This window comes from Accipiter gentilis, chromosome 29, assembly GCF_929443795.1.
Source record: "Accipiter gentilis chromosome 29, bAccGen1.1, whole genome shotgun sequence".
NCBI lineage: Eukaryota > Metazoa > Chordata > Aves > Accipitriformes > Accipitridae > Astur > Astur gentilis.
The window spans coordinates 10,479,659-10,501,976 of record NC_064908.1 but is presented as its reverse complement, the minus strand read 5'-3'; the positions used below and the strand labels follow the sequence as shown (position 1 = coordinate 10,501,976).

Genomic DNA, 22,318 nt, shown 5'->3' with positions numbered 1-22,318 from the left:
TTTGTAAAGTCTGGAGGTTGGTTATCTTTCATGGGGAGGCTGTCAAGAAGGGGTGGACAGGCACCTATCCTGACACTGGCCCTCTGGGGGCAAAAGACCCAAGCAGCCCCTGCCATCTCCTACCCACAGCGAAGACCAAACCAGCAGAGTCTCCTGCCAGTGGAAACCCAAATGTGCAGATGTTTTCCTGTCCCAGTGCCACCTGAGAATGAACAAGGAGGCAGGAGCAGTCTGAAGGAACCGGGCAGAGTGTCCACACTCTGCCCCAACCTGATGGACACGTGCTTGCAGGGAAGCACCCCAGGTCCACTCTGGAGCCTTCAGATATAAAGTAAACCCAGTGACAAGGAGTTTCCCCACTTCTAATTTTGGCAGCTAGCACTGCCAGGCGCAGAATACCAAACGGATTACTTTTGCCTGCTTTCTGCTTATTACACAGCTGAGTTAACCCCACATTTCTGTTTACCTCAACCCCATCGCCTGGGGCAGTTTCGAGGTTGCTCTGGTGCCTTTGCAAAACTAGCGCTGGAACGGGCATGAAGCCGTCGTTTTATTTATTGCATGGAGCAATGGAAGAGAGAAATGCCTGACACATCGCAGCTTGGCCCACGCACTCCTTGTGGTCCCTGTGGCTTGGGGCTGGGCTGAAGTCAGAGCCTAGCCCTGGCCCCGCCTTTCTTCTTTTTAAAGGTTATAAAAAGCAGCCACTGTCAGTTTGCTGCTCTGCTGCTTCCTCTTTTGACTCTTTGTGAAAGGAGAAAGCACTTCATGTCTTGGCGTGAACTCCTTCCCCCCTGGCTGGTGATCATAGCAGGACTGACAGGCATCGTGCTGCTTTGCGTCTCCACTAAAGATGTGCCTGTTACCCCTTTCAGGACTAAGGTAAGGGTGTCCACCTGCCCAAGGGGTGCCCAAGCCGAGGGTCAAGCGGGGCAGTAAGCAGAGGACCTTCTCCTAGTCTCTCGGGCTGCTTCTTAAGGAGAACCTGCCTATTTCCTTGTGCAAGCCAGGCATTTAAACTGGTGTGTTTTGTTGCTTTTTACATTCATTGCGCTACTGAGTTATTTACTAGCCTGAAACAACAAACTGAGAAGGGGAGGTGACTAGAACAAGACTGCGAGGATGGGTTGGCATCCTTCAACATGCTGTAGTTTTCAAACTGAAAACAAGCCAACCCCTTTGGCTGGTCAGGGAAATAGAGGCTGAATATGGTCCATGCATCAGCAGAGGTGCTCACTGCAGGCTGAGGAAAGGCAGCCCGTGTCAGGAGCTACTCCAGAGTGGCAAGGGACCAGTGCTGTCAGTGGAGGGAAAGAGCTAGGTCACTCTTGAAAGTTCGCAGGAATTTGGCCCTGAACTGCTGCTTCTGTTTTAAAAAAAATAATCTAATTATATTCCATGCCTTCTCCTCTTCTGTCCTCTCTTGATTTTAACCAAAGAGCCAACCTGCTCTATGCAACAGGGTCAGATCTGCCTGGTGACTGGGGGGTTAACGCCCATCCGCTATGCCTCCTGATGCACCACTGCTGAGGTGAGATCAGTGGCACACTATGGTTTAATTGAACAGGAGTACGTTATCCTGTGCATTTAGAGATACTACCCCTCCTCCACACACCTCTCGGAAACAAAATTGGATTTAAAAAAAACCCTTATTGCTCCATGCTCTATCCTTCCCTGGTGTTGAGCTGGGGCAGAAATGCGGTGATCCATTCTCATCCCTTGCACTCCCAGCAGCAGCCTCTCATTTTGTGAAGGAGGAAAAAAAATCCAGGTTTCTCCACCAATACCATTTGTTTCTTCCTCTTCTGCGGCAGCCGACATGTCCCTGCGAGAAATACGAGCTGTCACTTGTGTGGGAGGATGCCAGCAGGCTTGGGCAGGGACCTCCATCCTCCTTCCGCATTTCTGCTCCAGCTCCAGTCCTGGGTGCTGTGTCTGGTGCAGCTGGGAGCTCCCAGGAAGGCTGCAGGCAGCCAGCTTCGCTCAGAGGTTGCAGCCAGGCTCTGTCTTGTGCTAAAACCCTTCTGACGGTGTTAACTTCAACCTCTCAGGAGGTTTCTCCTCCCACTCAGTCACAGCTACAACTATTTCTGTGCAAGATCCAGCTTAGACCATGCATTACCATGTACCTCCTAGATCTCACGAGTTTCTTTCCTGTCTGTGTAGATGTCCCAGATTGGGGTCATGTAATAAGGGGGAGACCATAGGCTAGCACTGGGGCTATTTTGAGTGTGGGGATGTCCAGAACAGCCAGAGAGAGCAGTGCTGCAGGGTACCCTAGCTGCGTCTCATTTCCTAACCCTCGCATATGAGGTGCAGCTCAGCAAGGCTCAATCAGCAGCAAATAGACCAAGCGCTGGGCTGCAAAGAGACTAAGAAAGCCCTTGGCCTCACTGCTAGGCAACAGAACTGTCAGTGGACAAGGTGTTGAGAAATCTCATGTTTGCTGCTGCTGCTGTTTCTGCCAAGTCATTGTCTTGGTCTCTGTGGGGCTGCTGCATTGGACAGCATATGTGCTGGTTGATCCCAGTGTGCTGTGGCTCCTACAGGTCTGGCATGCACCAAGGCAAACCCAGCCTGTGGCACGCCATCTCTGCACTGGGGCATCAAACAGATAAGGCAGTCTCAGGTTCCTCAGAAGTAGGAGCAAGCCACAGCCCTCCAATTCCTGCACGAAAGCCTTAGCAAACCAATCCAGCATCATTCTGAGTCCCAGAATCATTCAAGAGCCTGTATAGTGCCATCTCCCACTGCTTTAGGACCTGTTTTTCCCGAGCTCCAGGTGGCTTAGCTCTTAGTGGAAGCCCTTTACCTGATTTCAGGAACAGCTACAGAGCATGCCACCATAGGTCTGCTGAATTTCTGGGTGTTTCTCCACTCCTGCTGCTCCTCATGTATATTCAGAAATGCAGATGTTTCCTTGCAGATCCACACCATCTTCTGGCTTCACCCTTTCTTTGAACATAAAAAACTAACTCAAATACTGCAGTGCAGGCCCATGGCTTACCCAGAATACCTACATAATGCTGAGTCACCCTACAATAACAAAGGAGCATGCATTCAGTGGTGTTTATCTAGAATGTTTTTGGGGTTTTCCAGTATGGCATTGTTGTGGATGCTGGCCCATCCCGCACCATCCTGTTCATCTACCAGTGGACCACCACCAAGGCAAACAAGACCGGGGTGATCAGGGAATGCAGTTCCTGTCCTGTGCAAGGTAAGGTGCCTGATTCATGTTTGGTGGTCTGTGGGACTGGCATGGGATGGATGGAAACCCAGAGATCTGTGCGTGGACCATTGCCACAATTTCCTCAGCTCCTGTATCATTTAATTGTACACTGAAGCAGTGTTGATAGTGAAGGACAAGCTGCTTATTTTCAGCATAAGTCTTCTCAACATGGGCAGATTTAGCCATACACAGCTGGATGTCAGAGCACTTGGCAGTAGCAGGTAACAGGTGTTTTGGCCTGCTGCACGCAGGGAAGCACACAGGGAGGATGGAATTCATCCTGATGTCCACGTGGATCAGTGGAAGAGCCAAGGCTGCAGATCTTCTCACCCAGGCAAGACATTTAACAGCAACGGAGACAAATCTGGTTGCAGGGTGACTCCTTGTATCCTTTGCCTCGTCTGGAGCTACACCACTTAGTGCCCAGAGTACAGTCAGGACAACAGAGATGCAAAGACTCCAGCCCCCTATGTGGGGTTTGACAGCACAAGCATGAGTTCAGCTTGGTTTTAGGTCTCACATTTTGGAGAATATTAGGGTCTTCTTCACTAGTTTGAATCAGTTTGGCCCTGCCAAAGGCAGCTGAAAGGGTTTCATGCATTAATGCTCAGGGTTTAACTTCCCTATCTCTCAATCTTGCTTTGATGTTGAAGCCTGATTATAGCGGGATGCTGGGAAACCCTGAACTCCCAGTAGCAGTGCTGTAGGAAGGCAGCTGCACAAGAAGCAGGGAAGGGAGTTTGTGCCCTTGCAGACTGTAAGCAATACAAACCACATACAGAAGAAGCAATAAGTGTTCCCTGAAACCTTGTATGTGTCCCTTGACTGCTGCCATCTTCACTGGGTTAAGAACAGCAACTGTAGCTTGGTACAGCAGTTTGTCAGCAGCAGCAACAAGAGGTCCAGGCAGGTTTCTCGTCCAGATGCGAGAAGTAGTCCTCTGTCTGCATGGCAGCATGGTCACAGCCTTTGAGTAGCCATAGGCAAGCTGCAGCTCAGCCCTATACAGGGCCCAGGAAAGCAGAGCACATGGTGAAGGAGTCGCACGGCCAGGAAGACGAGTGGGCCAGAGCATGGGGAAGTGAGGCTCTTCCTGGGTAGTAGTTCAAAACCAGCGTTTAAGAATCCATTAAATCTGCTGGAAAGATGAGTCAAGGCCTGCACACAGCTTCTCTCTGCACAGCACCAGCATCCTCTAGAGCAGAGGTGTTTTGCTTGATGGTGCGGGACTCAGAAGATGGCTCCTGCAACACAAGAGGAAGTGGCTAGAGGAGAGAGGTGACACATCAGCCTCAGCTCTGCCTGCACGGCAGTGTTCTTCTGCTATCTTTTATAGAAGCTAAAGCCCCATTTCTTCCTCTGTGGGCTGAGACAGCCTCAGCTGTTGCAGCAGTCACGTGGCTGATATGTGGTCATTTACGGGATGTCTCAGCAGCAGAGCTAGGGTACTTTTAGTGCCATTTGGGATTTACATGCACATGTGTTTTGCTCCCAGTACCATATTTTAGCAGGACGGCTACATGGAGGAAGTCCTTCATTCCACCTGCGACAGGTCCTGTCTTTAACCATGCCCTAGGACAGCAACCTCTTGAGTAACAGCTCTCGCACTTCTCCCATATGTTTCCCTAGAAAATTTCATTCTTTCCCCTGGTCCTCAGGTCCAGGAGTCTCCATCTACTCAGATACTCCTCAGAGAGTAGGGAAGAGCTTGGAGCCATGTTTGAACTGGGCCCAGAAGGAGATCCCAGCAGAGCAGCACAGCCAAACACCCCTCTACTTGGGAGCAACCACCAGCAAGAGGCAGACGAAGTGAGTGAATGTTGCAAACCCACACCCAGAGATCAGCACGTGTCATGTGGATCATTCTGTAAATGCATCTCACCCTGTCTGCTCTGCAGTGTTTCATCCCTAATCTGCTAGTCAGGTAAACCTTCTTCAGGTCCCAATGTACTCAAGGGGAGTACGGCATAGCTGTGTCTCCATACTGTCCCCCCAGGCAGCCATGAGGATGATGGTCTTGCTACTGCTACCAGTCTGTATAAAGTCTTCTTCACAATTAGTGCATGGCAAAAAAAAACCCTGTCAGTCTGGAAGCTAAAGTATTTTCAGTTTATGTGACAACCCACATGGGCTTTCAGGGATGCTTCTTGTCAACAGGTTGGAAATGGCAGCGGGAAGATCCACCTTATCATACACTTTTGTGGACACTGTTCTTAGTCACCTCATTATTGGGACCTTTATCTCCTTTTAGACACCGGGGAAAAGTAAGGTCTGGAGGGGAACAGGTCAGTGGGGCAAGGCCACAGGGTTCCCTCAGTGACAGAGGGTACTAAACTCCCGAATTCTTGAATGGTGGCACAACTGCTCAAATCATCCCTCTGCTGTTCTTGCCCCTGGTGCCATCTGAGGCGAGAGGGAAGTGGCAGCAATGTCATTGTGCCTCTGTGCTACTACCCAAAGTGGGGAGCTCAGCAGAAACCCTGCAGCTGTGCCCCCACTGCAGGCTGCTCCTGGCAGGGTCCTGTAAAAAACAGTGTGTCTTCTTTTCCTTTTCTGTTTAGCCTCACCCATCACCTTGCAGCCCTGACTGTGGCCTTGAAGTCATCCCCCTTTGACTTTCAGGGGGAAAAGATCCTGTCCAGTCCAGACAAGGAAGCATTCAATTGGGTTGCTGTTAACTATGTCCTGGAGAACTTCTTCAAGGTAAAGGACAATCCTGCCTGGGGAGTACAGAACTGAGCTGAGCAACTCCCATTAACAAACAGCCACAGAGACATGTGGAGGGACTGTTAAAACCCTTTACTTTAAACAATGCTTAAGCACAACTTCCATGGCCTTTCAGAGGAGGCAGGTTATATCCAACACCAGCTGGTTGGGGGACATAATGTGAGATAGTTATAACTAGATTGAAGGACCGAACCTCTGATATAGCCTTTCATGGACATGTTCATGCAGCTGCCCTAACAGATGTGAGGTTTTCTGGGCAACACATCCAGGATGCTCACATAGATGACCTTACATAGCATAGCCCAGGATGTCAACAAGAACTCCACTGCTCTGAGTCCCTGCAGCTCTAGCTCAGCACCACTGTCAAACAGGCACTGCTGCTGTCTGTGGGGTGCTGTGGGATTGCCACTGGAGTCCAGCTGTCCTACAGGACATCCTGTGGATGGTGGACAGAGAAGCAGAGTCTTTTGCTGCCAAAGCAAAAGCCCATCAAATTTCCTTTCATTGAGATGCTAGTGAGAGTATAGCTGGGTGGCCCCAGCATAGAGGCCTGGTCTGTATTCAGAAGGCACTTGCTAAACAAAAAGAATATATTTATCTTTCCTTGCTCAACCCATAGCTTCTCAAACCAAAGGGTCTCAAGAAGAACTCAAACTGCAAGAGAAAGGTGGGTTAGACTGAGTTTTTCCACATCAGGGAAGCGAAAAGCAGTTCTGATAACCAGCAGCAACCATGCACTGGTTAGGGAATTGCTAGCCCTGCTGGTGGCAACACAGCCTCCCCCAGCCAAGGACAGAGTGCTTACACCCACATAAAGTTCCCTGCCTGTACTGCTAACTTCAGCATTGTCAAAATCAGTTCTGCAAGACTGCAGGAGATGAAACCACAGCATTCTTCTGACAGGAGCATCACTTTAGCATCAAGGAAGCACCTGAAGCCCATATCTGCCCACCTGGAAACCCCCCTCCCATTCCCTACCACCACCACCCTCTCCTCTCTCCCCTGCTCCTACCTGCTGAGACCACTGCTTTGAACAGCAGTGGCCATCCAGGATGGTGAGCCCTGTTTGCTCTTGCTGGCTGTGGGGACCTCTCTGAGCAGATGGCAGTGCTTGTACAATGGCTCCTTTGCTCCCTCCAAAGCCACCAATTCAGCATCCTTATGTCCTATGGACAAAAAAAAAAAAAAAAGTTGGGCTGTACTGCACCAGAAAGCTGCTTTCCCTCTGTGCACTAATGCTTGCATTTGACTGTAACCCAGATGTAGAAGTCTTAAGAACTGACCTCTCTGGTTCTTTTTGGGTCAGTACGACTGGCGAGGACAGTTGGTCCCCTCTGGAAAGGGGATGGCAGGAGTCCTGTCTGTGGGAGGAACCTCAATACAGCTCACTTCCAAGGTAGAAGAGAACCAGGCACCAGAAGACGGAGTGAGGCTGCAGCTGTATGGGCAGATGCACAACGTGTACACTCTTCACTGTCCCTGCCATGGCACAGACCAGCTCCGCAGTAGACTGCTTTCTATGCTTATTCAAGTGAGTATCTGCCAGAAGGGCATTTGCAAGGTTCCTGGATATGGTATCACTAAATGGCAGTTACACGAGGTGTAGCTTCTAATGGGCAAAATGTCGATCACTGTCTTTAACAGAGGGCATTTGCATATATCTAAAAAAGCCCAGTGCATTTGTAAAACATAGTCTCTATGCCCAAATCAATGCCCTGCAAGCAGACATGCAAGCACCCATTCAAGAGTTTCCTACTTGCAGGCTCTATTTGGCTCCTTACTTAATACACATGAGCACAAAATTGCTCTCCAGAGGTGCTAAGATAATTTTCAGGCTGAAGGGAGGCAAAGACTTCCCTTGGCTCCTCAGAACTGCTCCTCCATCCTAGAAGGGGAAGCTAAACAACAGCACCCAGAAACCAACTGGGACCGTCCATTTGGGGTATTTCCTTTCCTGTCTTTAACCCTGTAGCAGCTTTAAAAGAACAATATTTCATTTTGAAAACATGGTGGTTTTTCTTCCAAACTTTATTTCACTTGGGGGGGCGGGGGGCAGGATCTGATGCAAACTTAGGAATCATTTTAGTCTCCACCAAAACTAAGTTTTTCAGAAATAAACTACTCACTGCCCATCTGCTTGCCTCCCTATAAACCACACCTCCCCTTAGTTGAGATCTGAACACCCCACACGCAGACCCACTTCACCACAGTTATATTTGGGAATTCCTAGAGATAAGAAACACTGATTCTTAAGGCGTTGAGCCATTTGGAAGGCAGACCAGAACAGCCTCTTTCTTGCAACTAGAAAGAGTACAGGATTCACTGAAATTGCATTTCTGGTCTAAGGGAGAGCAGGTAGGGCTGGGACTCCTCAGCCTCCCACAGCAGGTCCAGTCATTGCAGCCTGCCCTGAACTCAGGAAGAGCTGGAAGCCTGCTGCATCAGTCTGGGCCTTGCAGTTGGCTACCTGAGATAAGGTTTGGCAAACTTTTTGCAGCCTGCCTGCTCAATTACAATACTGTGGTGCCAGAGGCAAACTGTTCTTCGCTGTGTTACATTTTGTCTCCCTTTGTGAAATGCTGGGATGCCAACCTCCTCTCTTGTTGCCTCTGTCATTGTTTTATTCTGCTCTAGGATCAGAGAAGTGCTAAAACTGTGTCTAATCCCTGCTGGCCCCTCACCTACTCCCGGGAAGTGCAGTGGCAATCAGTGCATACTGGGCCTTGTGCTCTCAGTGATGACACATTGGACATCCCTGGCCCTGAGGAGGTCTTCAACATCACCGGCTCCAGCAATCCCACCGCCTGCATAAGGCTTGTGCAAAGCCTGCTCAACTCCTCTTCTTCCTGCAGCTTCTTCAAGCATTCCCTCAGCAGTGTTTTCAAGCCCCTCCGGACCAGGTTTCTGGTGGGTTCTCATTTACACTGGGGTAGGCAACTAGTACAGAGAACCCATGAAATGGGACCAGTTTGATCATTAATAAATACAGTGGGAACAGCCATGCTGTGCCCTCTGCTAGCCAAGAGAGCCAATGCCCTGGCTAATGCTGTACACATGCACTCCTGCCCTCTCCCCCTCATTGGCACATAGCTGTTCAAATATAGACCACAGGCTTCCCACCAATGACTGTGGTAGGTCTTTCTTCATCCATGCTTCAGCAATGTCTGCTTGTGAGACAAAGTTTGGGCATCCACGGAGCCAGCAGGGATAGGACAGCCAGGAGTTGTATGCTGAGCAAGTCTTCCCCCACAAGGTCTGTGGTAAAACTGAAGATCCTGTGCCACTCCCTTAGCAAACATCTGGGCATGTTCCACCACAAACATGCTTATATCTAAGACCCTAGATTTAGCACCCAAAGTCATTGGGTTAAGCCAGGACCAGCTCAAGATCCTAGGACAAACTGAGTGCATTTCAGAGGGAAGAATTACAGAAATTTCCCCACCTCCCTGCTCCTGAGAGCCTCCCATGGACATGGTGCCAAGGAACCTAAGGACCAGTCTACTTAGCCAGGCCGGGCCAGAAAGGCTGCTGCACACAAGCTAAAAACAGTCCTGTTTCCATCTCCAGAGAGTAGCAGATCTGCTTGTCTTCCTTGCACCCATCAGAGGCATTGTAAGCCCTAACACAGGCACACAGAAAGGGCACCCTGGCAATGCACCCCACAGCTACTGCCACTTACTTTCCTCTAGGCACTGTATGCAATGCAGGGCACAGTCCAACCTGATGATTATTTCTCCTGCTGTTGTAGGTGATTTCTGAGGCCATGGACTTCATGAGAGAAACTGTACCCTCTCCTGACTTGGGTCAGGCAGTCAACAGGCTTTGTGGGATGTCCGTCAAAGAGGTAACTGTGGAATAACAGTGTGCAGCAAGGAACAGTCTGTTTTAAAAGCCCATGGGGCTCAGACTGACAGAGACATAATTTACTGGTTCCCTCAGGGAAAAAACTTAGCATTTGCCTGGGTTTTGGGGGTTTTTTTTGGTTGGTTGGTTTTGGGGGGAGGGGAGTGTTGGTTTTTTTTTTTTCTTTGAGGAAACAGGCTCCACTTATTTTCCTTCCTCTCAAATCCCAGCTGCTGCTGGTAACACCTGGACTTAAATGAAAAGCCACAAGTACCTTTTACGGCATATTAAGGAGTAAACAGGAAGGCTGTCCACTCACTCCTGTACATCACCTTGGTCTTCCTGTTATCCTCCTCTCCTTAAGAGCAAGGAACACATCCACTCAGGCTCCAGGGTCTTTCACATTTCACCTGGGCCCATGGAGACCATGCCAGGGGGAATTTGTAAGTTCTTTCTCTCAGTTGGTGGCTTATGAGGTCACCCTCATTTGCACCTACACTGACCAAGCATCCACAGTAACATTCAAATTGGACAATTTCTACAGGGTTTGCTAACAGGGTAGCAAAGCCCATAAGCAGTTCCCTAAAGCTTTCTCTTCTGTATAGAGATCTTGTTAATGCTCCTATTGAGAGAAAGGGCGCAGCATTAGCTCAACCTAATTAGAGAGCAGAGAATCATACCAAGCAGTTCACCTGCAAGGCAACTGTAGGACACGTGGCTGCCAGTTCTGCTGCTCTTGGAACTGCCTGGTCTTTAATAAGATGGGTACAAAGGCATTAAGAGATGACACTGGTTCCCAGACCACAGCCCAGTGGGTGCAGGAAACACGGTTTCAGTCTGCACAGACACAAACCCCTCCTCCAGTCCCACAGTCAGTCCCACAGCAGAAAAGAAAAGTTACAGGAGGCCTGAAATTCAGCTACTGAATATTTACTTCTTGTATTTTTTTCCCCATCTTCTTTTGGAAATGAAACCAGCTGGTTAAGGAGTCCCAAAAAAGCCTGGATACACTTGTTGATTACTGTATTGTGTCTGCCTTCATCTTTCATCTCAGTACAAAGGGATACACATTTGACTTTGATGGGTCTATCTGGACTGCATTCCAGAAGAAGGTCAGTTACCTATATTGTGGTATTTCTAATTACGAGGGAGGGTTGGTTTCAGTAAAGCCAGCCTGTCCCCACTCCTACAAGCCCTAACCAGCTAGGTTTCTCCAGCAAGATGTTTTTGCAAAATAAAGTCACAGTTGTGATATGCAAGAAAACCAGTGTCAGAGAGCTAGAGATTACACTTGTCCCCACTGAAAAATAGATGGGTCAAAAGCCTTTTCTGGAGCAATACCATCTTTAAGAGTCTGTGCCCAGTAAGGAAGGAAGTATGGCTTGATCACCACTTAATGCTAAGGACAAACTACTGATAACGTTTCCTGAGCAAAAACACACTGCCCTACCTCTCTGCAATCACCTTCGTGCTAGTGAGGGTTTATAACTGGCTCATAAGGTCTGAAATTGCTTCAGGATCTGGAGCTCCTAAGTAAGATTTGATTCAGGTCCTCCCCTTCACAAAAGAAAACAAAGCCTATTCCCAGACCTCTTCACAACTCACCAGCAAAGGCATAGTCCCATTAAACAGGGCCACATCCATGATAACAGTTCAGTCAGCTATGTGGTGATAATCAGACTAAGGCAAGGTAATGAGGTAGGTCCAGGGTCCATCCAGGGAGCCCAGCCTGGAAAGCCAGAGACAAGCAATCTATAACACATGTCTGAGATTCAACCAGGCAACAGGGCCAGAGACAGAACTACCCACAATGTAGACCTGAGGTCCACCCAGGAAAACCAGTCAGTAAGTAGAAAGAACACTACACAAGCACAGCACAGCTCAGGAAAAAAGTAACTGCCCAGGCCAGAGCTTAAATGGACCTCCCAGGCCCATGGGCAGAGGGGGTAGGTAGATGTCCCAGGTGAGACTGGTCAGGGCAATTAAGGCCTATTAGTGCACTCTGGGCACTGAGAGTGGGAGAGCTCCCCATTTCAAGTCTAATCCTTGTATCAGTCTCAAACAAAGTACAGGAGGTCTTGGGCATGTGCACAGAAACACAGCTGGATCCAGACTATCTCCTTCTCTTCTGACCTCTCCTCCTTTTTTATTTCAATAGATGGGTGATACATCATCCAGCTGGACTCTTGGGTACCTGCTGAGTCTGACCAACACCATCCCCCAGGACAGCCCAAGCTTCCTCAAGGGGATTGAACCTGGGGTCTGGTCTTTGCTCCTTATCCTCTTTGTCATGCTGCTCACTGGCTCTTTCATGCGCATCTCATACCGAGTGATGGTCAAGGAAAACAGCTTCAATAACAGGAACAGCAGTGTTTTTGATGACAACTGACAGTTATTCTGGGACTCGATACTCTTGCCAGAGGGCAGTTAATAGGGTACATACAGAAATCACACAGGTGTAAGTCACTGGAGGTTGTGAGTGATTTTCCTGCAGGACTCCCAGAGCCTCAGTGCCTTATTTCAACTTGCTAGCACTTCCACTACTGTAGTGAGACAACAGATCCTGCTCCACAGGAAACCTATGATTCCTGGTGGATGGCAAGCCATTCGTTCTCCAAATGAGAGCAGCCTGCACTGATCTTGCTTGGGCTGCAGCTGAGATTACTCACGTCAACCTAATGAAATGATGCCTCTGAGCAGGCAAGCCCCGAGCTATTGTAAAGTTAATATGGAATAATCCTGTCTAATCAGGAGACGTGGTGCCTGAAAAAAGAGTTCTGCCCTCTTCTGTGCCCACAAGAGAGACAATACCTGCAGTATTGTCATTAGTGAAGAATGGAACATAAACATATAGTCAGAATATAACTGCCAACTTGCTTCCATGTTCAAGGGAAAAAGCAGGTATTTTCTGCCTGCTACTATTGATCTGTCTGTTCTTCCACCTCAGTGACGGCATCCATGCATCCCTTCCAGCAAATGGCCTTGCTGACCAAGAATCCTTCAAAAGCAATGCTTTTCAGTCTTGGTCTCTACAAAATGTGCAGGAGCATTAAAGGAGAAACAAAGGGCACAGACACACAGCTGAGTTCCTGTCTCTCAGCTGAGTCATGGAAACTCAGGGTTAAAATTGTCAATTTAAACTCTTTAACCAGGACTTAAATTAACACATTTAATTTCACATCAGCTAAAAGAGGGTACATGCTGGGCTAAGGTTCACCAGTTTGTTCATTCGCACTGAACTGCTTGTCTCACTGACTCTGAAAGTGAAGTTATCTCATCTAACATTGTCCTTTAGACAAGAGCAGACCCAGGAACAGAAGCTTTCCTAATTGTCAGTCCAATTACTCTCATATTAGACTGTGACCAGAGTTACTTTATAATCCAATACTCAGGATTCCTCTGGGACTTGGCAGTCATTCCAGCTCCTCTGGTCTGCTCTGCTCATCTAAAACATGAGGTGGTGTACAAATTCTCTGTGTTGTTGTGAAGAAAAGGGATCAAATCAGACAAACACTGTCCTTGGACTAAAGTGTTTAGAGTTCACCTCTTGGATGGCTTCAGAGAGTTAAACACACAGGCTGTTAAAAGCCTAAGGGACGAGTGTCTCCAATGCATTTCAGATTACTTTAAACAGAAATTAAAATGCTCACAGATGAAGTGATGTGCCTTGCAGGATTTTTAAAGCTACCGTGGCACCCAAATCCTTTCAAATCTGATTATTAATCCCTTGTGCTCCCAACTCATATATAGGACATACCCCCTCCCCTATAATATTGGGGTATTCATAAATGTTCAGGCCAATTAATGAAGGTTTGGAACCTGTCAGTCAAGTTTGGAGGGGTGTGGAAACAGATTTAAACAAGCTTCATATTCATTTCTTTGAGTTGCACATTAGATATTTTTAATTATATCATGTTATTAAAGATGTTTTAATAGACTGTCTGTGTTATTCTTGGCAAGAGATCAAAGTGGGGTTTTATTGTGAACACAGAGTGTTTCAGTGAGGAGGATGGGGGATGCTGATTTTGCCTCTGTTTACTCAAGGGCTGTTATGCTGTGTACTTTCGGGGTACACAATGAGAACCCCTGAAGGCACTTTCTTCCCAGTGGCAGGCAGGCAGAAAATTACTTCAGGTAATCTAGTTGCTGGTATTTAGTTGATGAGAGACATGTCTACATCTTTGATGTGTTCTTTGCTCAAACCATCTGAAGAAGGTAGGAGGGATTCAGGCAAGCCTGCATAGAAAAAAAAAAAAAGAGGTTATCAGGGAGTCAGCGATATCGGGGAAATTCCTGAGACTTCATTCCTCCCGCATCTGGAAATGCAATCATTGAACACTGGCTCTGTGACCTGTCAGCACATATGAGAACTGTGGGATTCCTGCCTGAGATTTGCAACCTGCCCAAGAAGAATCCTACCACTGTCAGAAATGGAAATAAGCCAGTGAGATGCCAGGAACCCCAGGACTCCAGGTGTTCTGGCCTGCTAAGTCATTACACCTTCTTGATTTTGAATACTAGATTACAGGGTCCAAGAGAAAAGGACATTGGCTGGAACTTCCCCAAGCTCTAGTTTAGAAGCTTTGGGACTTCCATGCAGATAATAAGTGAGCAATTAGGCAAGAAGCTCAGCATGTCCTCCTGACACTTTACTTTTGCCTTGCACATGCACTGAGCTGTACTGGGTGATGGCATGTACACATGGCCTAATTTGCCCCATTAAATCCATGACACTTGAGCCACCATTTGACACTGAGCCACCGCTCTGTGATGTGAAGACAACCCACAAACACTTGATTTAGAGCAGATCCTAAACTCTTGAGCTAAAAGCTGCAAAGGCACCGTGAGACATTTCAATGGCTGAAGTTCTTTCCCCAGTGGTCCATGCACTACAGGCAGCAGCTCTGGTCCCTCCTTTCCCATCATTCCTTCCAAATACTGCCAGTGCTGTCTTCTCCTGCAGGCCGGTCACGGGGGCAGGCGGGACAGGCAGACTGTGCTGCCCATCCCAAGCTGCAGCCCCAGCAGCTAGGGTTACCGGGTGAACCGGGCTTGGAATGGGCAGTATTGACGGTGTGTACCATTCTCTATCCAGCAGAAAAAAACCCGCTTATAGATGTATTACTAGATGATAAGCTAGACTGGTATGCTAAAAGCCCTGAAGTGTGCTTTTAGTCATAAAAAAGGCAAAAAATAACAAAATTGGGAACTTATGAGAAGAATGGAAACTAACAAAAGTAACATATTCCTTTCTCCCAGCTCTCTATACAAGCAGCTCCTTCATGTCAGCAGTACATAAATTTGCAGAATTAATCCCCAGATTACCTGGACAACAGAAATCTAATTAAAAGGAGATTCTAGATTAACTCACTTTGAAACGAAGATGTTTGCAGCCCTTTGGCTACAATGCAATTGTAGAAATGATTAATAATGAGAATTTTCTAACTGTCCCTAAATTCTTTAAGTTTATGCATAGCTTGCTCACTTCTCAGTCAGTCTGAACCATGGGAGAGCTCTTCTGGAAGATAATGTCCACTCACATGTAATTGCAGTTCTGCTGCTGTCACTAAGTATCAATAAGAGGGAAATCAAAAGTGTTAGATATAAAAATTGACACCAGAAAGCACTTTCTCTATCTTAGCTCCAGAAACTCCTAAGTTGGCTGACCTGCTGCTGGCTAGAGTGGCCTAAATTTCATTTCAGCATGTTTGTAGGAGTATGTTAGTTCCTGTCTTTCTTCCAATTTATACCATTTCCAAAGCATCATGGATTCCCAAACAGTACATCCCATCTGGGTTGTACCAATGAATTTCCATGAAAATTGAGAGAAATAACGGTTTACTGCCTGCAGTCCCATTTTGCAGTATGAAGTTCACCACCACAGCACCAGAGTTGTTTCCTTCTTCCTGTTCTGATGCACCCAGGCTCCCTGCAGTTGTAGGAGAGACACCTAACCTCTCTCTCGGTACCTGGCTGTATCCAAGGCAGGGCTGTAGATAAGTGCTGCTTTTTGAGATACAGGTATTTCACAGGACATTTATGGATTAATTAGTTCACCAGGATTTCACAGAGCTGGACTCTCTAACAGGTTCTGTCACAGACTTCCTAGCTTATCTTGGCAAGTCGTGAGAATGTCATGCATACTTCAAGGACTCTGCAAAAGCTGTCATGTGGCTGAGCTCCAGCTTTCCATTAGTAATGCAGTGATTGTAACTCCTCCTCCCCTTGAGATCCTGTGCTGCCTGTGGAGGTACCTAGTTCAGTGGTTAAGGGAAGGCCTCTGGAATAGCAAGTTTAGAAACAATGTACAGCACCAGGCACTGCAGTACTTGCAATCATTTCAGTTGTTTGGGGCTGTTATAATAAACAATAATGAAATAACTTGAAATCCACAAACACTGGAGGAACAAATCCAGCACAACATGAGAGGAGTGCCTTTTAGGATGGCTGGATTTAAAGACTGATCAGTACATTTTTATTTTGTTCTTGTACCATGCCTATGATCATGTGCCTGAGTACCTCCCAGAGTAGTAGGAAGCCATACGATGTTTATATCCTACCTCATGGATTGTCACTCCTACTCCAAGAGCTAATTCAGCACACACTGAAGTAGATGGAAATGCTAGCAGAAGAACAAGCCCAAATGAATACTGGGATCAGTAAAACCCCAATTTTTGCCCTAGCTCTCTTAATGTAAAAGTCCTTTCGTAATGCCATCAAACCCAGGCAAGTCAAAGCGTTTTGATGTTTTGCAAGTGCAAACATCACTGTGTACTCGTACACAGTGGAGACCAGGCAAGAGAAGTGTCGTAGACCAGGTTTCCACCATCTTCTCGATATGAGATATTCAGAGTCAGTACTGTGCTTTTAGATCCCCTGTTCAACTCATAAACGCAGAACGTTAAGCTGTTGCTCCCGAGTGTGTAATGACAGGGATTAGTCACAAGAGGGAGGCTGGCAGAACAGCGCCTTAAGCCTTAGGAAAGCTGCAACACAGCCAGTAGCTGGTCCCACCACAAATCAAATAAATTAGCAAGCAGGCTTGTCTGGAAACTTGTCAAGGAGACTCCTGATGTGGACACAGATGAAAGACACACTGCAGTATGGAAGCTCTCTATGTGTGGGATGTAAAAGCAGCTCTAATCAGTGATTTAAGAAGCTGTGGCTTTAGTGGAAGAAGGCCTCTATGCAGGGAGAATGGGCACTAGCATGGATGAAGCCTTTTTTGGAAACAACAGGGAGAAAGAATAATCCCTAACAGGAAGAAGACTGCGCTGGGAATGAAGAAGATGAGGTCTGAGAGAGACAGAGGAATGATAAAATCAACTTCTGTGTGAGGGAAAGTTTATTTTTGTTCACAGCAGGGGGTGTCACCATATGCGCACCTCATGATCGAATTAGTCACCACTTGGTGGAAATTCTCCGGAGAAACAGATCTCCCAAGTGAAAGAAAGCAATACCTATAGGCCTTATTGCTGGACAGTGTACAGTGGCAGAGCTCTGGAACCAAATGAGGGAAACTTTACGGGACTAGTGTTCAAAGTTCACTGGTTTTAAACATGGAGATGTAAACTGCCAATTAATGCTGAACTTTACACCACGTAAAAGCTGGTTTAGCATTACCTTCTGTTTCATGGTAATCACTGACAATGTTTAAGACTCTCTTGAGTGCAAGCTTTGAAGTGACAGGCTTTCTTCTGAACTGAGGAGCTCAGTGGAAATCATCAAACCTAATGGAAGGAGCTCTTCTTCCACACAGCTTGTGGTTAAACTGTGGGACTCATCATGACAGGAGGTTGTTTATGCCAAAAGTTCACATGGCTGCAAAAGGTGATTAGATAAATTCATAATAATCCATTGGGGCTATTAAACCAAAAGTTACTTGCTTGTGGCTAAAGAATTGCCTGCCACATCCGTGTATGTTTGCCCTGTTCTTCCTTGCCAGCAGTTGCTAATCATTAGAGACAAGATACTGGCCTGGATGGACCAGTGGCTTGATCCCATTCAGCAGCTCCTATTTCTCTCAAGCAGGAATCCCACAATTGCACATCTCACTCACTAGTCTCTGGAAGCAGCCCCTCACCTTCAATAACTTCAATCTCTCAGGAGCAATAATTTCTATAAAACAAAGCATTGTTTATCCTTAGCAGTAACAGAAAGACTAGAATGACAAAAGGTCTGTACATACCCACGTCATACTTCAGTGTTACCATAAACCTGGAATGACCCCAACACCAAAAGCTTTTCAGTTCTGGAGGCAGGCTTCCACCCACATTCGTTCTGCAGTGTCCCTCTCTTGAACTCAGGGCTTCAGATTTTTACCTATATAGACAGAATTAGTTCTGTGATTTCTATTTGGGCTCCTGCCAGCCCCAACATCACCCCAGCCCCAGGTACTAGGCTCAGTTTAGACTAGGATGCTATTTCAGAGACACAGACTGCTATCTTGCTGGTTAAGCATCAAGAGAAGAATTATAGCCGTTGTCTGCCTGCCTGCCAAGGGGAGGGATCATCTCTATATACCCCATAGCACACAAAGAACACTGGTTCAGTAAAAGGGGAAAGCAATACTGAAAAGTTAAAGAAAGCATCTCCCCACTCTGCTCAAACCAGTTGTATTCACAGTAAAATCTGTTTCCATGTCAAAGCAGTACAGACAGTTTAAAAAAAAACAAACACAAAACCAATTACAATAAAAAGTTAAAAACCAACTAATATATTGTTCAATGAAACAGAAATGCGATTTCCAACTTAGTTTTAACTTCAGTACCATGTCTTTCTTTGGATTATACCCAGGGACTTTGCCCTAGTGATACTGGCCCCTAATGTTTTCCAGTACCCCCATTACAGCCATTAACTGATACAGCAAACTTACAGATGGGAAATTTGGAAGCACATAAATGAGGTGAAACCACCTCACTTGTTACTTGCAGCAGCATTTGAGGAGAGCTTTCAAAGAAATCAAATACCCAATAAAACAGATGTCTTCAATGAAAACATGATGTGGGAGCCATGTACCTCCCCACCTTGGTCGAGCTGTTCTCGTCTCTGCTATCCCAATTGCTTTCCAACTGCTCCCCGCTCCCCCGCCCCGGGAATCTGCAGCGGTGTCTCTGTGCAGGCTGTCCACTAAACCGACGACGATTAGAAACGCACTTCAGCATTTTGCTCAGGCAGGACCATGCAATGTGCATTTTTTCCTCCCAGAATTTGCCCAATTGTCAGTGTTTTGTACAGAGGTTTGCCTTTGAAGGAATGCTTCATGTGAGACAAGGTTCTGGCAGAAACCTGCCTTGTTACTTGCCAGCTCACCTTCTGGTACGCACTAATTAGGTTGCTGGGCTGCCACAATATTAGAAGTCACAGGGCTATGATAGTCAGCAGCTCCAGCAGCTCTCCATGGAGATTCCTGGCAGCTTGGCTGTGTTCCTCCTCACGGAGAGCTTAGAAGTACTGGCATTTGACTTTAATTTTTAAAATGCAAAAATATTTAAAATAGAATTGTCATTTCCTGTGGATCTGCATGTAGCCAAGAACAGAAGTACTACCTGACTGGGACAGAATTAACAAAAATAAGTGTAGCATGAATAATTTGAAATGCCTCCTAACCCATAGATCTTCAGGTGGCTGAATCTCCCAGGGAAACCTCTGGAGGCTCAATCACAGGGGCAAAGTTTTAGCTACCCCATAGGGTGCTACCCCTTGCTCTGCTGGGTGCAATCCTGATAGCATTTTAAAGATAGAGATTGTAAGTCTTAACAGAGCAGCATATTTCCACTTTTTTGCTGCCACTGGGAATGCTGGGGATGGCAACCATTTCTCACTCTATACATTACAGAACAGCTTCCCAAACATTAAAGGCAGTGCAGGCTGAAGCAGAAGCTGTGCGAAGCACCGGCTACAAAGGCTCACGATTTCTAACAAAGTAAGGAAATAGATCTTTGTCACTGATGTGCAGTCCTTTGCTTTCTGGCCCTGGCTGAAAAAAAATCCGTATCTGCATTAAATACAGCAGCACTTGTACCAGCAAACCTCCTACTAGCCCTGCAGTGGCTCCCCCTGCTCCATTTTAGGGATGGTTTTCTAGGGTTTCATGAGCGCAGAAGCTTGCTAATGCTGTTCTGAGTACGCCTCGATGAGAATTTATGCTGAATGTACTTTCCTAGACAGCAGAACACAGGCAAGACATTCTACATTCTCTTTTTAATCAGAAAGAAGGCAGCATTCATTTTTTATGTTACTCTGAAGAGATGCCATCACATCCTGGACGACAAAAAGCTGTCTTTACTGATTATCACAGCTTTGTATGAAATCTTGAGCAAGTCTGATCTGTATTCATCTTGGCTGCCTTTGATACTTAAATGATATTGAGATTTTGGATTTGGTCACCTCAAACACCTTTACAGAGAACAGAAAGCTGTTGTCAGAGGGCTAGTCAGAGCTGGAATAGGCCAAGCCATTAACTATTCAAGTAAACGTCTATATTTAGGTGGGGTAAATCTGGACCCTAATGCCTTTGCATTACTCAGCTATCTCAAAGTAAACTGCATAAGCCTCCTGCATTCTGGCTTTGAATATGGAGGATGAGCTGTACGTGTGTCTACCTAGTTGTGTCTGGGCACCTCTGGGGCTGATAAAGGTCTTTCTCAGGAGCTCCTGGCACCGCCCAGGATCCTCTTGGGTCACTCCTGATGCTCTGCAGCTCCTCCCAGAGTCTCTCCTCCCAGGGGCTGCTCCAAGTTCTCCTGGGCTCCATCCAGCATCTCTGGGGTATTATGTTGTTTACGTGCCAGAAATATCAATCACCATAACCTTTGTATTAAGCCAACTATCAGAGGCTATTCGATCTCCACCAAAAGTCTTCACAGTGCCGTTCTCCTGCCCACCTCCTCACGCGACCCAGTCACAGAAGCAGTTGGATTGTTAGCCAAACATAGATCATGATATGTATACAAGCCATAATGAACCTCTGTCTCGTATGAACGCCTGAATGAAACAGAGTGCCAGCCCGATGTGCTCTGTTTGTGTAGAAAGAATTGAGGTCACTGCTGCTTTTGCCACAGTCCACCCCCCACATCAAGGCAGCAGTTTGACACTAGCTAGGTTTGGAGAATTCAATTAGGAGTCTCTTTCAAGTTTTAGCTACAGTATGAAACAAGAAGAGATGCTAGGACTTGTAGACCTTGCTGGCATCCTAATGAATACATATAATCATAAGACGACTCTGCTGAAACAACAAAGTATGCTCAGTAGAAGCTGTGACCAATACATGAACAGTCTATGCAAGAATGTGCTAACAAAGTTGGATGGCAGAAGGGAACAGTACAGCAGAGTAAGAGACAGAGAGAGGAAAGTTAAGCAAGGGAGACATTTATCCAGCTTCTGATGCTTGGCTGCCTCACGATAGGGCTGCAACATGAACAGAGGGGTCCACCTAGCACAGCGCTGCTTTGCTCACCCTGGCAGGACTCGGTGGGTGAGCCAGCCAGCCAGCCGCCGACCTCGAGGCCCGTGAGGGGACACCACCTCACACAGGCCCCCTCCCAGAAGGACACCACCTCACACGAGCGCTCCCCTTGCCGCACAGCGTGTTCCCGCAAAGGAGCTGCCGCCAAACAGCTCTCCCCGGCCACCGGCCCCCGCCCCCGGCCGCCGTGGGCTCCCCGAAGCAGACGGCGGGCCACCGCCGCCACTGACCCCCGCCGCAGGCCGTGGCCCGGCCGAGCCCCTTCCCGCCGCGGAGCGCGCATGCCGCCAAGAACTGCCGCCCGACCCCCGCCGCCTCAGGCGGCTGCGCGCCAGAAAGTGCTAGAAAGGCGCCGCAGCCCGCGCCTGCGCAGACGGGCTCCCTGCCCCCACCGCGCCGCTGCAGCGCCCCGGGGCCGACGGAGGGTGGGGGAAGGGGGTGGCGGCGGGGACGGGCGGCCGAGGCCCTCCCAGAGGAGCGGAGGCGAAAGGCGGGAGGGGTGGGTGTGTGTGGGGGTGTGTGCTCGGGACCCGCGGGGGGGAACGGCCCGGCCCGGTTTCCGCGGAAACCGCCCTCCCTCCCCCTACTCCCGCAGTAAGGAGGAGCTGCCGCCTACGCTGCGCAAAGCGCGCACACGGCTCCGGGAATGGGCGGCTGCGCGAGCCACCGCCCAGGGCCTGCTGCGGAGTCATTGCGACGGTTACTAGGACACTTTGTTTTCAGCCAATCAAATGACGTTAGCTCATCCCTGAGGCCGACAGCCAATCACGCTCGACATCAATCATTCAATTAAGCCAATCGGGAGTGCCCTGAGCGAGTAGGGCGGGCATTCGTGGGCCCCCGTTGCTTAACAGTAAAATCAACAGACAGCTGGGCGGAGCAAATAGGAGCCACTGATTTGAATGACAACGCCCCATCCAACCAGATTTCCTCATTTTTAGAGCCTCGTTACGAGTAGCCAATAGCTGCCGCGGATGGCCGCCTGGGCGGGGAAAAGAGGGCTGCGCGCGCATTCCGCTGCTATATAAAGCTTGGCGGTCCTCTCGCGCCGT

At 47.9% G+C, this 22,318-nt stretch overlaps 1 protein-coding gene across 3 annotated transcripts; it reads left to right on the top strand.

Annotated features, from left to right (window-relative positions):
* The first annotated feature begins 738 nt into the window (after window positions 1–738).
* Window positions 739–13,737, top strand: LOC126052380 (ectonucleoside triphosphate diphosphohydrolase 2-like). 3 transcript variants are annotated; one of them, XM_049832937.1, is made up of 9 exons: window positions 739–882; window positions 3,100–3,217; window positions 4,888–5,038; window positions 5,791–5,932; window positions 7,263–7,487; window positions 8,591–8,863; window positions 9,705–9,800; window positions 10,777–10,911; window positions 11,958–13,737. In XM_049832937.1, the coding sequence occupies exons 1-9, from the start codon at window positions 769–771 to the stop codon at window positions 12,186–12,188; spliced, it is 1,485 nt and encodes a 494-aa protein (XP_049688894.1). In that variant the 5' UTR covers window positions 739–768; the 3' UTR covers window positions 12,189–13,737. The 3 variants fall into 3 exon arrangements, with proteins under 3 accessions (XP_049688894.1, XP_049688895.1, XP_049688896.1); XM_049832939.1 differs by lacking the exon at window positions 739–882 and adding an exon at window positions 1,496–1,531 and having other exon boundaries at window positions 5,852–5,932; XM_049832938.1 differs by lacking the exon at window positions 10,777–10,911.
* The last annotated feature ends 8,581 nt before the right edge of the window (window positions 13,738–22,318 follow it).